Source organism: Morone saxatilis, unplaced genomic scaffold (genome assembly GCF_004916995.1).
Source record: "Morone saxatilis isolate NCDOM2014 unplaced genomic scaffold, NCSU_SB_2.0 Contig24, whole genome shotgun sequence".
NCBI lineage: Eukaryota > Metazoa > Chordata > Actinopteri > Moronidae > Morone > Morone saxatilis.
The window spans coordinates 3914031-3929350 of NW_023339807.1; the positions used below are offsets into that span (position 1 = coordinate 3914031).

General features: G+C 43.3%; 1 protein-coding gene across 3 annotated transcripts in view; it reads right to left on the reverse strand.

The window, feature by feature from the left end:
* Positions 1 to 15320, reverse strand: part of LOC118336017 (vacuolar protein sorting-associated protein 13B-like) — a 313914-nt gene that overhangs the window by 9683 nt on the left and 288911 nt on the right. For all 3 annotated transcript variants that reach the window (XM_035672549.1, XM_035672551.1, XM_035672550.1), the window contains 11 exons: positions 13890 to 14060; positions 10094 to 10301; positions 8460 to 8648; positions 7830 to 7976; positions 5779 to 6065; positions 4991 to 5118; positions 4694 to 4890; positions 3603 to 3721; positions 2505 to 2955; positions 1640 to 1810; positions 1320 to 1548 (listed from right to left, as the gene is read on the reverse strand). In XM_035672549.1, the coding sequence (XP_035528442.1) occupies positions 1320 to 1548; positions 1640 to 1810; positions 2505 to 2955; positions 3603 to 3721; positions 4694 to 4890; positions 4991 to 5118; positions 5779 to 6065; positions 7830 to 7976; positions 8460 to 8648; positions 10094 to 10301; positions 13890 to 14060 (2297 nt within the window). The remainder of the gene's footprint in view (positions 1 to 1319; positions 1549 to 1639; positions 1811 to 2504; positions 2956 to 3602; positions 3722 to 4693; positions 4891 to 4990; positions 5119 to 5778; positions 6066 to 7829; positions 7977 to 8459; positions 8649 to 10093; positions 10302 to 13889; positions 14061 to 15320) is intronic.

Below are 15320 nucleotides of genomic sequence, written 5' to 3' on the forward strand. Positions count from 1 at the left end.
GCAGTGTAATTCAATTCAGAATTTCTCAACAATTCACATATAACTGGAAACAGATACACGACTCTGCATGATCTATGTGCACAGTAGTACAGCGCCTACTTTCACCTCTACAAAAGATCGTTTCAGATGGCACGGTCATGATTGGCATGACAATGATCAAAAATCAAAGATTTCAAGACAGACCCGCTCTGCTTTATCTCCGTCATTGCACTTAGTGAGGATTAAGGTAGGACAACTCAGTGGGCTAGGTGTCTGTTTTCATCAGCTTCCATTCTGGTAAAGCACTAAATCCTACAGAGCTGATGTACAGGGCTGATTCACTTTAACACACACACAACACACACACAACACACACACACACACACAACCAACACAACACACAACAACACACCACACACACACACACACACCGTGTATGCATAGAGAGTGTATGCGTTTTAATATCCACATGTCCATAAGTCTTTGCATGTGTGTGTGTGTGCAGGGATTTACGCCTGTGGGTGTATGGGTGATCGCAGTAACCGTACATCCTACTGCTAATCAGTCCCAGAATGCAACGCTTCCCGGTGCCCCTCGCTCCATGATGACTCAGGAAGAGGAGAACGCGGTGAGGTGACGTGTTGAAATACGAGCAGAAATGAGGGCTCTAACGAGAGACAGCGGGGAGGAAGTGTCCGTACAGAACGGTGATTTCTGATGTGGAAATGACTGGGTTAAATCAGAACATGTGTGGAGGCTTTGACGAGACAGGAGGACAATGCAGAGAGTGGAGAGAGGTACGGAGACTTTATTGGGCCTGATAAGTCAGATTTAGACCTGGTGGCCATTCAGAGACTATCCATAACGTACTGCCTACACACACACACGAATCAGTCAAACCTTGTGATTAAACTGTAAATCATGACAATGAATCTAAATCCTTTTTGAGCCTCCAGTAATTCAGATTTTGCTTCCTGGAGTTCTACAGTTTTACTGCACTTTCTGCCACAAAGCAATGAGATCCCCTGGGTGCAATCATTCCAAAGCTCAACTCTAGACTTAGTGAGAATAAATTGTGGAGTTTCTCACTTGAGCACACATCCTGCTATTCTTCTGTCTATATTTGCTTAAACTGAGTGCGTACGTGTGTGAGCCTATATCATACAGACTGTAAATCTGTGTCCCTGTACTGTGAAAAGAAAAAGTGCATGCAACATTGTCAGTCTAGTGTCAATATATGAAGCACATGCTGGCTTTAGGGACCATTTCCTGTAATGCATGAATGATGTGGCATCTGAGAGCGAAAGGAGTTTGTGTGACTTCCTCCATCCACTACCTACCAGCTCTGAAGAGGGCTCCGGCAGCATAGTGCATGGCCAGAGCGTGGACTAGCTGCCTGGCCGTGGTGCACAGCGGCCCCCTCTCAAACAGGGAGAAGGAGAGAGGAGTGTGGTCTGAAGCGATGTACAACTTCAGGGAGGCGTGGATGCTGACCAACAGGTTGACTGGCTGAATGGTCAGCCTCTGCAGCCGCACGGGGTGGACCAACGCCTGCACCGACTGAAGTACCTGGAAGACATTTACTAGTTTTAGTATTTGACATATGCTCACCAGCCTCATCAGTAACCTAAATAAAAACATTACAATATGAAAAGTGCACCTGTTCAGGGAGGATGGGGGCCGATCCAGGCTCTCTACTCCTCTGGATCTCTGCTGTGGGTGAGGCTGAAGCCATGGCACTGTCAGGGATGTAGGTGTGGAACAGGGTCTTAATGTAGTAAACAAAGGTGTCTTCAAGGTAGACTCTGGCAGGCTGGAGCTGGAAGGTAATCTGAGGAGAAAGCACACAGAACCATTATATAACTGCTGATTCCTGATTGTTATGAAAGGGATAAACTGACTTAGACACACAGATTTATCTGTCTCTTTAATAACAGGGCGGCTTTCAAGTGTGTAAAGAATTTTGTCTTTTCTGACATAAGTAAAAATGCAGTCAGTATCAAGGTGACTGTTATGTAATGAACAAAAAAACCCACAACATTTTGTGATTAATATTACTGCCCATGAGCCAAACTTACTGCAACTTAATGTTGCTAAGTTACTGGTAAGGTGGTTGCTATGTGGCTATGTACTGCATAATGCTAGATACTTAAACACCCCCTTGACTCAAGTGAAAATCTGATTTTAAGGGGCAGGGCCTACGAGTGTGATTTGTAACATCACGAATTTCAGGAAGTCAGTCCTGGTCCAGTATGTAACTTGTACAGTGTGATGTAGAAACTTGAAGCCACCAGTGCACATCCACTGAGAATGGACTTCTTGAGACATTTTGTATGGAACATTTTAGAAATTCACAACTTTAACTTTCTTGGGTGTTTAGGTGGTTGCTAGGGTATACCATCTGATTTCAGGAGTCCCAGAGGTAGTACTAACAGCGCTGTTAGTAGCAGAAGTGTGCTGATAAAATTCAAACGTCTACTGCAACAAAGAAAATGCAAACTTAAATACATAAGAATGAATCTGACCTCCTCCACAGTGCATCTGTCCCCAGCCAGCACCATCCTCAGCTGCAGGAAACAAGAGCGCTTGAATTCCTCCAGGGCTTCAATAGACTCAGCAGGGTTAGCGTCACTGCTCCACGGACCCCCGTGCTCTGCTCCCCCTCTCTGATCCTGGCACAGCAGCACGGGGAAGTGGAAACTTGCTCGGTTATACAGCTGGTTGTCTACTTGCAGACTGGAGCAGTAGACCTCAATCAGAGAGGCGTCGGGCATCAGAGCGGAGATGGGTACTGCGCCCACGCCAGGGTCGACTGCCAGCTCCGGGGGCAGGGCGGTGGGTGCCGGAGCCAGGCTGAGGAGCAGCTTGGTCAACGTGAGTCTCAGCAGCTCCACAGAACCGGAGGGACTGGTGATGTCATCACTCAACACCACACTGGCTTCACTCAAGAGGACTCTAAAGGACAGCTTGGACGACCTGAAACAAAACAGAAATTATTCATGTTAAAGTGTCATATAGTGAAATAAATAAAGGACTGTAATGGTTTTCACTGATGCGTATCTAGCAGTCGTTTAGTCCGTCATATGTTTAATACTGTCGATTAGCAAGAAAACATAAGCCTAAACTAACTTATGATTCAGATGATTTGTAAGAGAATCCAAACTCATTCATCTTGTGCTAATGATGTTTTATAAATATTCCCACCAGCAGAGCACATTAACAAAGATCATTGAATGATGTAATTTGTTTACTTTTCCTAATATGTGATTACATTAATTTCCTGTTTTGCCAAAATGACAAAGCAGCTATGTGTTGATGTAATGGAATAAAGCTGTAACACCATGTTCTACTGTACTAATTTCACTCATGACAACATGAAGCTTTTATTGCCCTCCTGTGGTGAAAACGATGCCCGTTTCTCCATGTTTGGAGTCTTGTAACAACTGCTGCATGCACACATTGCTGCTAACAATAATCAGAAAGCAATTTGAAGTGAACACAATAAAAAGGCACTCGAGTAGATACCTTGAGGTTAGGAAGAACAACAAGAATGATTTCTTATGGTTCAAATATGTAGGGAGCATAAAACAACAACTATAAAACCACTGCCTGTGCACACATACCTGCTGTGCTGGTTAATTACAGCGTCCACGCTGCCCTCTGGTGCCAGAGACAGAACCAAGGTGCCTTTGTCATACTCCACGTCTATGTAGAGACAGCCAAAGCCTGGCAGGAACACAACCTGAGCAACAACACAGATCTGTGGTGAGATATGATCAACATACTTTGATACTCTCTACAAATAGAGAATGTTGCACATGCTCTTTTTCACATTAAATAAACTTCAAGAATGTAACTTTCATTCACAAATACATAGCTCAGCTCTGTACTCTTTACACTGTTCTTTGTATATGTGTGTTTCAGAGCATACATGTGTCTGACTTTAACCTCCACCACTCCAGGTTCAGAGTGATCAGCCCCTCATGTGACGAAAAGGAAGCAGATCCCTGCTGAATGCTTCGCTGAGCAGTCATAACAAGTCCGACCTATGACCTCTCACCCCTCCCACAGAGGTCAGACTCAGACCTCACAGTAACCAGAGATACACAGCCTTTACCTCAACCCCAACCTACAGCTGGCTAGACACAACACCAAACATTACACACACACACATACATACATACATACACACACCCACCCACCCAGTGGGCGCACACACACACTTCAAATCTAAAGCTGTGTGAACAAACTTTATGCAAAAAAGTTTACTAAATGTGTATAAACTGTGCACCAAATGGCACATTTTATACATATTTCGCTAAAGGTATTTTCTATACTATATATGTGATACAGTGTATTGTCATACAGGCTGTTATTAGTTAATTGAAAACATCAAGTCTGTCACAAGTGTGTAACAGGATTATTCTCCTTTGTGCTGCTAAACATGATGACGATGACAAGGTCTTTATTGTATATCAGTAGTAATTAAGAATAAGATCTCAAAGAGTGCTTGAGGACAATCTTTGTGATTAAAGTGCAGATCCGTCCAATTCTGAGAAGAGGTGTGATGGAAAATATGTTAATATTTCTACACCATCTCTTTAGAGTCAAAAGGGAAATATACTGCATATATATTGTTGAGGTGTGACATCCCCTCCCCCCCTCAAAATCCTGACATCTTTACGCCTTACAACACCTACATGCATGTTTTTACCTGAGTGCCAGGGCAGTTGATATCTATGGGTTCAGTCCAGTCGGTGGAGCTATGTTCTAAGGTGGTTTTCAACAGCAGTGTGGGCAGCATATCTTTCTGCCGGCACTCTGGGAAACTGGAAAAGTGGTGGTAGAGCTCATGGTGCAGGGAGCAATTAGCAGGCAGAGGACGGCAGAACACGTCAGTCCTTGGAGTTTCTATTGAAGATGAGAGGAAATAGTAACAACTAGTAGTATAAATAGTATTAAGGAGAATGGACGAGATGAAATGAGGAGACACCAGTCTTCCCCTTCCTACCTTTGACAGTTTCCTTTAGCAGCAGTGGGATAGGACACTTGTTGTGGATCAGCATGCGAGGAGAAAGGTCCTCATTCAGAATGATGTATGTCACCCCAAGGTGTTCCTGATAGGTCAGTACTATGCCTCTGCAAAACACAAATAAAAACCTAAATAAACAAACCCATAAATAAACTGTCCACAGACAGTTCATATCCCAACCCCCTTCTAACCACACATAGATAAGAGCTCACACACCCACCAACATGTCAAACGTCACGTTACTGCTATGTCCATTTGCAAATCTCTGAGGTGCATCCATGGGCAGAGCCCTAAGTGAAGCCAGGCGTCGACACACTCATCCATATTTGTGTTTGGCTGCATGTTCCATTTACAAACAGTAAATGAGAGCCAAGCTGGCCAGTCAAACACTGGAACATAAGGATGTATCAGAGAAAAAATATAATATGCTCACTGCCCTACGTACTGCATGCCCCCTGTACTCGGTGTCTTTGGTAACAGGATGATGAAATTGCTTTTAACTGGGATTAAAATTAAGCCAAAAAGACACAAGAAAAGAAAGAAAGACATGAGATGGGCTGAGAGGGATCAATTGCACAAGACAAACAGAGAGACTGACAGTGGAAATCTTGAGGGGCATTTCTCCTTTTGCTTCATCTGCAGCATTTAACAAGCTGTGACCAGCAACAGCACCTCCCCGCTTTATGTCCTGTGCCAGCCAGGGTTCTGTGCCCTGCTCTAAATGGACTGTCACAGCCAGCAAAACACACATGCTCTGCTTCACCCACCTGCTGCTCAGGCCACCCCCGGAGTCTGATTCCCCAGGAACAGACAAACTCTGCCTGGGGAAGTCTGGCCGGATGGGAGCGGGGAGGCTCCACGCTGCGGATCCAACTCCACCATCAGGCCTGGGAAACAAGCTGAAGAGCATGTGTCTGAGCGGAAGAGGGAACTCCACCTTTCCCTGGACACTGGTTTGGAGGAGGTCCCAGCATGGCACAGAGCAGGGTTTGGCCAGGGACGATTTTTCAGAGGGAGCCAGGCTGAACACGGCTGTCTCTGGTATCTCACAGGCCTGAGGAGAGGACATGGTACAAAAAGGAGAGGAATGAAACAGAAAAGAGTGGAGGCAGAGAGGAAGAGAGAGGGAGAGAGGGAAAATAAAAGAAGATGAGGACGGAAAAACATAAAAGCAAAAGAGAGACAAAAAAAATGGAGGTGAGGAGAGAAAATGAGAATAAAGGAGGGGAAGTGAATAAAAGTTGTGTCAGAAGAGGATATGAGATGGGACATGAAGGCCAAGTAGAAAAGAAAGACAGAAAGCAAAGAAGATGCAACTCATTACAACAAAAGATACATGGCGAAACCACATTGTTATTGTACTCTCTTCTTTCTCCCACTCAGCTTAGTGCTAAATTGGTAGCAGAGGAGCCCTGCTGTGCTGGTTTAGCAGCCAGTGAGCAGCGAGTAGTTGAAGACTACAGGGATTAGGCTCTAAGCATGATGAATAGACCAACTAGAAAGGCATTCCTAGCCTTGTTTGTGGTCTGTGTTATTGTTAAGCCCATCGCCCGCTATTTAGTTTTTTTAAGCTCTTTTTTTTTTTAAAGGTTTTTCAGTCAATTAGTGGCAACTGGCAAGCTCTGCCATCCTTCTTTAAGAGGATCTGAAGGCTCGTTAAATGACATCACTACATTGTTGCTCTCTTTTGGGAACAAGCAGCAGATGAAAGCGAGAAGGGAAACCTGCATCCAATTCTGGGTGTTTGTCTAATGTCCCTATGAAGTGCCATTGCCACATGGTGAGAACGATGGAGGGGGGAGGGGGAGGGGGACACATGATCTGATGGAAAACGGCTTACTACATACGAGCTATGTGTATGTGTGGTAGTGCTGGGGTGGATGTATGTGAGTAATGTGCATAGGGAATAAATTGTATGTGTGAAGCTTCAGAAACTCCAGCAAGACAGGACAGACATGATGCAGGGCCATAGACAAAAGCGCGCGCACCCACGACAGAACACACAGCACACAAGAACCACACCACAACACCACACACACCACAACCACACACACCACCACACCACCCACCCGAGAAACACACATCGAACTACAGAACACAACCACACACACCCAGCACACACACACACACACAACACACACACACACACACACACGCTACAACGAACACACACGCGCACACACACCCAAAAAAAAAAAAACGAAAGAAAAAAACAAAAAAAAAAAAAAAAAAAAAAAAAAAAAAAAAACAACGAACACCACACACACGCGCCGGGACACACCACACCAGCACACACCACCACACACACACACACAGGCCTTATGGTTATAAAGTAGCAATAAGGAATTGAAGCTATGGGCCCAGGATTTACACTATTTCATAGTTTTATAGAGAGCCGGAGCTAACAGTTAAGCTAGTGGGGACTTAGAGACTGGGCAGGTGTTGTGATGTATGAAATATTAGCCTTGTATAGCCTGGAACTTCTCATATGTTCTAGCACTACGCCAGCACAAGCAGTCATTTTACATGTTTAAATAAAGGTGGAGAAAGACACATACATGTGTACTTGTGCATTTCATATATTATCATGCATAAAAGTAACCCAGAGTTGACATGGTTGACATTTTCTCATTAAGCCAAAGAAGAAATCCTCTGTACTCTTGCGAAACTTCCTCTGAGTCACACTACTGGGGTCACTTATGGCATGTTTGCACGCATGGTAGTTTGAAAACAGAGTGTGATTCAGAGAAACCCTCAATTCGGTGCACAGAGAGAGGAGAGGGCGTTCTTATGTGAGCATTTACAGAGTGCACATTACCTGGTCATCGTTTCCAAGTGCATGGTCAGTCAGCAGAGGCCTGTACTGTATTATGTAAGGAGTATTGTTGACAAGAATTGTCCTGTCCTCAATCTGCAGGATCTGGATGCCATGTCTCACCACAGACGACACACAGAACTGACACAGCTACAGAGGAAACAAAGCTGTCAGCTATGATTGATTTTCAAAAATACACTCTCTGCTCAAACGTTTTCACTAAACTAAATGATACTGCATTGTACTACAGAACATTTTTATTGTACCCACCATGGCTTTGTAAAATTCAGTGACTTGTTACTGATTACATGGCCTAAAACTTTCTTACTTCTGTTTTAAAAAAAATATATATTTTCAGGTACACTTTGGTTTATCACTCAGTTTCTTATGGACAAGATATATGCAACATTAAAGAGTTAAAAATACCAGTATCAGTATATTTCTTAGGGAGTAAACAAGTAACTGATGATGTACAAAAAAAGAAAAACACCTGAAAACCACATTTAAATTCAATAAATACATGACAAAGCATGAGCTATTAGTACTGAGAATTCAATACTTTCCTGAGACACTTCAATTCAGTGACTTTCGGAGAGAAGCGGTTTGTATTTCCCTGACTGTTGTTTCTCTCACCTTTTGTTTGCCAGGGAAGGCTCCCAGGGTGATGTCAGCCTCTACGTATCCCTCCTCATCCAGAGTAACCACCTCTGAGTCTGATCCCTCCTTCCATCGAGGAGAAGTCAGGTCATGGACCAGTTTCAGTGCTGTAGACTTGTGGACGGTGTTAGTGTGGGCCCAGTAGATACCAATCTGGAAGGCTTCCTGGATGGTAGGGGACAAGAGGGCATGGAGGTGGGGGGAGAAGGAACAATGAGAGGGCGAGGATGGCAGGCAATCAGATTGAGAATGTGGAAGAAAATGAAATCATTGTCAGACAAAAGTAACTATTAAAATTGACTGTCCGTGATTGCATTTTGGAAAGAGTCACATGCTAGGGTCAGCCGTGGCTTCATTACTAACAACTCAGCACAATGTTTCTGACAGCGTCCATGTTCCCTGCATAGCATTTTAAATAGTCCTGGAACTGAGGAGTATATAACTTCCATTACTGTTGGCTTTGTTGGGAGAACATAATTTAAGGGCCCCACAGATGCTTCAATGACACACTGATTGTTCATCTGGCTGTGCAGCTCAGCAGCATTATGAAACATGCCGATCAAACACCAGCATTCTCCCATAAACCGATCAACTCTGAAAGAGTCGCAGCGGAGACCAAATCTTCTCTCCACTTATCGTGCCATGATAAAAAGCAGGGTGCTATGGAAACAATGCTTTATTTGTTTCTATTTCACAGGCTATTACACATTTACAACTTTTTATTTTGTTTCTTTGTGCTGAACCGTATCAGCGCTTGTTCTTTGATACGCTGCCTTCCCGCTTAGCCCACTGTGTGTGTGTGTTATGTTCCACAGGGGGAAAACCATCTGCAGACCTCTTCTTCTGATCTCAGAAGCCAGTGTGAAGACGTGCCTACAGTATACGGTGACAGGGCTTGGCTGCAGATAAAGACTTAGGCAGGGAATATTGTTGTAATGCAGCTCTGGTGAATGATCTCAGGTTTTGTGCTTATTAGTTGAGACTGAAATGAGGAAAGAGCTGGTTTCATAATGAAGGCTGTCATGCCACGAAAAGACAGACTTCCAGGTCTTGATCTAAAGACAAAGTATCTTCAATGCAAAAGGAAGATCATTGTAGATCATATAGGAATGTAAATTTGGAAAGTATACAGTCTATTAATGTCTTTAAGAATCAGAATTGCTTTTAATGGCCAAGCACTTTTGCCAATACTAAACTTTTGACCTGATGGGAAACATTTGAAAGTTGACATTCATGCAATGACTCCTTTGACGTAGCACAGTTAACAGTAGTTACGTATTATTTAAAGTGTAAGTGGTATAGGAAAATTAAAAACAGATACTTTGTGTTTTTCAATATATATTTTTGCAAATTAAATTGTGAAACTGTTGTGTGGCTGTGGAGGGATACTTTAAAATATAAGAAAGTAACAGAAGGTCTACATGACAAACAGAAGGCATGACTTTTTGAAGACACGGATACCTTGTTGCAGTTAAACTGCATTATGGGAAATATAAGATCCAGCATTTTTGGAGATTTTGTCAGGATATCTGCCTCAGCAGGGTTGATTTTAACTGCTCCTTTAATAACCTGTATGTTGCAGGATATATATACTTTAGCTGGCACCCTACCTTGAAGTTGGGTGGTACAATGACCTTGCCGGCTGGTATCTGCAGTACGATGGTCTCTCCCTCGAAAAGCCAGAGGTCCCACTGGGAGTGGTTGGCCAGGAGGGCCCAGGGCAGCAGCTCTACCAGCAGAGTGTTCAGGCCGGACTTCCAGCAGGATAACTTCACCTGCATGGGACTGTCCCACTGGGCAAGGGGCTCCAGCACTGACCTGTGGGGAGAGAACACACCATTATTGAAATCAACCCAATAACATCTCAGTATAGGAATATAGACATGGGTTCAATCTTACAGGCAGAGCCAGTAGAAGCTCTAGCATTTACAGTAACATTCTGCATACATTTTAAACACGTGGAACTTCTGCGAATTAAACATGTAATCCTGACACTGTTGATGCTGTGCTCAAAACTACTCATAATGAAGGCTGTCGTGTGGGCTACACAAGACTACAGACAAGCAGGCAGACATGCTGAACAAATTTCACTCAATTAGGCCACTGCAGTAAGGCTATGGGTGCATAGGCCGTAAACACATAGCTATAATCACATATATATAGACAGAGAGACAGACATGCAGCTACCTGTAATGCAGTATTGATAAACAATCATTGTCACATGGGCTTTGAAATAAATCTCATTTATGCTCAATCACTAAGATACAGTAAAGGACACAATTCCCCCTGTCTGCTCATGTAATTTGGCAATAGACATGTTTTACACACTGCCAAATGTAGAGCAGCACGCAGCCTTAAACAGGCACTCAAATGTGTTGTATATAAACAAACAGTTCTTATACTGTTATACTATGCAGACCATTAACACACCGACAGTCGGTCTGACTAAACAAATACATAGAAAGAAAAGGTCTGCAAACAAGTTATGCAACACAAACAGATACAGAGAACAGTTGACAAGGCATCTGGGAACACACACGGGCATGTGGAGACGTAGACAAACAGGCGGACAGACAGAAACACACAACCATTTTTCCACCCGTCCACTGACACAGCAGTCATTTCACGGTAATCATGGTCTTGTGAACCCTAAACAGCGCTGAGTGCCAGAAGAGAGCCAAACAAACAGTTCTCTCAGCCTTACTCTGAAGTTCAAAGCCATCAAAGGCGACCCAGTCTTTCCTCTCCCTCAAGGCCGCCTCAACTCTGCTCAACCTACCAACCTGCCATCTTAAACTTGTCACACACCCAAAAGACTCGCTGCTGTGAAATGGGACTTAAAAAGAGCACAGACGATAGTTTTTCTTTACCATTTACTAGTGTTTGTGTGTGTGAGTAGCTAAATAGGACACTGACCTCGAGGCAGAGGGCAGCAAAGTGCAGGGCTCATAAATCAAATTACAAGGCTCGCAAAGAGGCAATAGAAAGAAATGTGCTCAGCAGCTTCTGTCAAAACCCACCAACTCTGGAGTTGAGGGTTTTAGAAGTGTGAATTTTGAGAAGCACACACACACAGCCGGCAGCAAGAGCCTAGCCTAACCCCAACCACTACAAGATGTTTGTTTAATGATTGTGGAGGTGCCTCTCTGCCATTAAAAATCCAACAGAGAAAGAAAAATAACATTTACCACTTTCAACTTCCTCTGCCCCTTTAAGACACAATATTTACACACTCCCTGCCAAGCAGTTCAGTTGGTTTGGTTTCTCCACTGTGCCAGGGAGACTGAACACTCGTTCCAAACTGCAAACTGTACCACTGTTATCGACATTGAGGAAAAATATACAAATTAAAACTGTGGCTTTCACTTGCCATCCAAGTTCTCTGTGTGTTTAGAGATAGCAATCAGTGCTATTAATCCTCTATTGACACTTTAAAAACTCACTTACCACTTTTCCCTGAACATAAAGAAGCTAATTTCTGCGTTTCAGACAAACTCTCCATGATGGCAGTCTTGTGCTTTGTCTCACAGGGAAGAGAGAGGCCTGACTGACAGAGAAACCTGACACCAAACCGCCAGATAGCAGCCCTCCGCTGAGACGCCTGTGTGTGACATTTAAAGGTGAGTGATGTGTATGGTGGCGTGCGTATGTAATAGTGGTATGAGTGTGTGTATACATGTGCAGGGCAACAATCTGTGTGTGTGTTTGCGTATGTATAGAGAGCCAGAAAAACGCAGGCAACCACAGGCAGACATATAGCTCACATGTCCAGCAGATCCACAGGGACTCTTTGTAATCCGGAGCCTGTGGGAGAGCATGTGGCTTCGACTTTACCACTGCTATCAAGATGTGATTGCTTTGTGACAAAAGATGATTCCCAGAGTGACATTTGTGGACAGATTCACAATGTGTGTGCTGCCCTATGGTATACGTAAAAACTTACGAGAGGGCCTCATATACACACACGAGTATACATACACATATGTATATGCACACACTGTATGATCTGCAAAGCTGTGCCAAGTTTTAACTGGATGCAAGCCCCTGTGACTTGTGTGAGAAAGTGGGACTGTGACAGACTGACAGCCTAAATCTCCGGTCTGTGGGGATCCCCCGCTAACGTCTGATGCATGGCTCTGCATTGTCTTTGCAGTTAACGGTTCTATTATGTGAACAAAGAGTCAGCCTCATTAAAGGGCTCGCTTGCACAACTTTGTGCTTTGAGGAGGGATGCCGTATGAGGCCTACTATTAGAAATTACACTCTGGTTGGTCTCAGTGAAATTTGTGTGATGAAATCCTAACAGCCAGATTTAATGCTTGCCGCAGAAGTGCTATATACTAAAGATGAAGCAGAATTATACATGTTGATTTGTAAATGAAGGATCATGAGGTGTTATGGTGTCTAGAGGGGATGAAGGCTCTTGTACTCATGATGTTTTTGAGAATTTGGCTCCCAACAATTTTGTGTCACTATTTCTCTATCCTGCATTGATTCACCTTGTTTATCCTACCAAGGTGCATGTAAGTGCAGAAGGGCTCCTCAAGGTTTTGTTTAGGACAGATACAGCTAATGAAATGGTTAATGGTAAATAGACTGCACTTTCTGGTCTTCTTACCACTGAAAGTGACACCAATGGCACAACATCGGGAGCAATTTGAGGTTCAATATGTTGCTCAAGGACATGCTGTATACATGATGGAAAAATTACTTTCTCACTTCATCTACAAATAAATGAATACATGTCTCTGCATGCTCCTGCAAAGATATTCAGACAGGGGGAATGGCGAAGCCAGATGGTGAGATCATGAAATAAAGTTCAGTCCACAGATGAAAAAAACGTATGAAATACAAAACGCACATCATTACTACATTTCAGTATGTTTATATCTCTTATTGTGTATATATGTATTATTACCACTACAAGTATAAGCCAAAACAAAACTGGGTCCTGGCTGACCGGACACTGTGACCGAGCTGTGCGAACTGGAGACGTGACTCGGCACTTTTAGTTGGGGGAGACTGTGTACAGGTGTATGCCGTTTTATAGATCTATATATTTTATTGTGTAAGTAGATTCTGAGCTTTGTGAGTACGTGTTTTAGGATGGAATCTATGCTGAGTTTTGTAAATGAGGCCCCTGGTCTCTTAACCTCTCTTAACATGTTAATGAACATCTTTGTTAATATACAGCTCTCTGTTTAGAATGTACTTTTTTAATTATCTTTAATGAATAAAAAGATGATCAAGACTAATCATGAAAGTATAAGCACAAAAGGTTAAACGTATTTTTACTCACTGTATCTCTATTTCCCTTTATGGCCACATGAACATATGTTGCACACCTTCCAATAAAAGACATTCGCACAAGTGCAGGTTACTGAGCACAGAACAAATGTGGAGTACCTGTCAGTATCTTTGGTGACATATGGCCATGGTGGCTCAGTGGAGGTTTTTGGACCATAGAATTCAGCCAGGATGTGTTCCAGGTTGTCCTCATTTGCAGTCTTGTTCACAATCTGTTTGATTAGGCTGGTGGAGATTGGTACAGCACAATGGGAAGCATCTTCATCCTCCCTGAAAGATGGAGCACAAACAAACAAAATCATTACAGACTTCTCTAAGATAAGTGTGATACATGTGTTTGTCTTTGTGGGGAAATGTAGCCAATGTTCATTTTGGAAATAGATACTTTACAGGACATGTATATTCTCAGTGATTCTCAAACATGTGCTATCTTCACCCAACAATCTGCAGGTCCTCCTGCCAAGCAGGCAGTGTACCAGCTGATTTCACTTACCTTGATTATCTTCTCCTCTGTGGTGGATGGTGTGATAAGTGATTGCTTGAAATGAAAACCTACATACTCTCAGGGTCATAAAGGCACATGGTTGTGAACCAGTGCTGTACATTTTGTCAGCAAAATCTGGCTCGGAAGTATGTTTACTTATTTTATGCCAAAAACAATTCAAACTTATTTTTTATTTCACTATAGAACAAGACATCTCTTGACAGCAGCTGACTATTCCCATTGTTCTGTTCAGAACAATTAAAGTGACCTCCAGCTAAACTCTGCTTCTACCCTGAAACCTCGAAGAGAGTTGAATCTGCCTTTTGTTTTGGATTTTAGTTCCTGACATGCAGTCTTGCCTTACAAACACTAATTCACAAAGATCATAGAAAAAGCTAAACAGCAGTAAATAATCCTATTGGATACTTCAGCCCCAGACACTGGTCAATTATGGCTTTGCAACAAGAAGAAAAAAATAACGAAATCCAAACAGTGTAATAGCTTCTTCTCTTTCTCTGGGCAGCATCCAGTTCCACTTGGCTAAACTGAAGCAGCCCCCTTACCCCAGAGCAGCAGTTTATTAATAGAGCTCATTGTGCTATAAAAGGAACACAGGGGCTATTGCTTATGGATCTGGGGCAAGACAGAAAAGAGGGACAAGGTGTTGACAGGAAGCTTTTCATCCAGAGCAGTTCCTGAGGGGGGAAACTGGAAGAGGCTTCTGATTGTAACCCTCAGCTTTCTAATGTGGTGGCCAATATAAGGAGAGCAGGACATAACAGTTCTGGTTGAGACTTGTCTGTGTCTCTTGTGTCGCAGACCGCAGCTCTGCTCTCTACCGCGTCCATTAGAGCCCACAACTATGTATAATTACAGGAAGGAAAGACGAGCTGTTGACCAGCGAACATTCAAGATTGGATCCGTCCTAGAGGTTGGGGTTTGGGGGGCTGTATGTGTGCTCGAAGGTACATTTACAATTGTGGCTTGTAGTGTGTGTGTTTGTGAGGATGGAGAGGGATGAGGGATGGATTGAGTTGGGGGGGGGG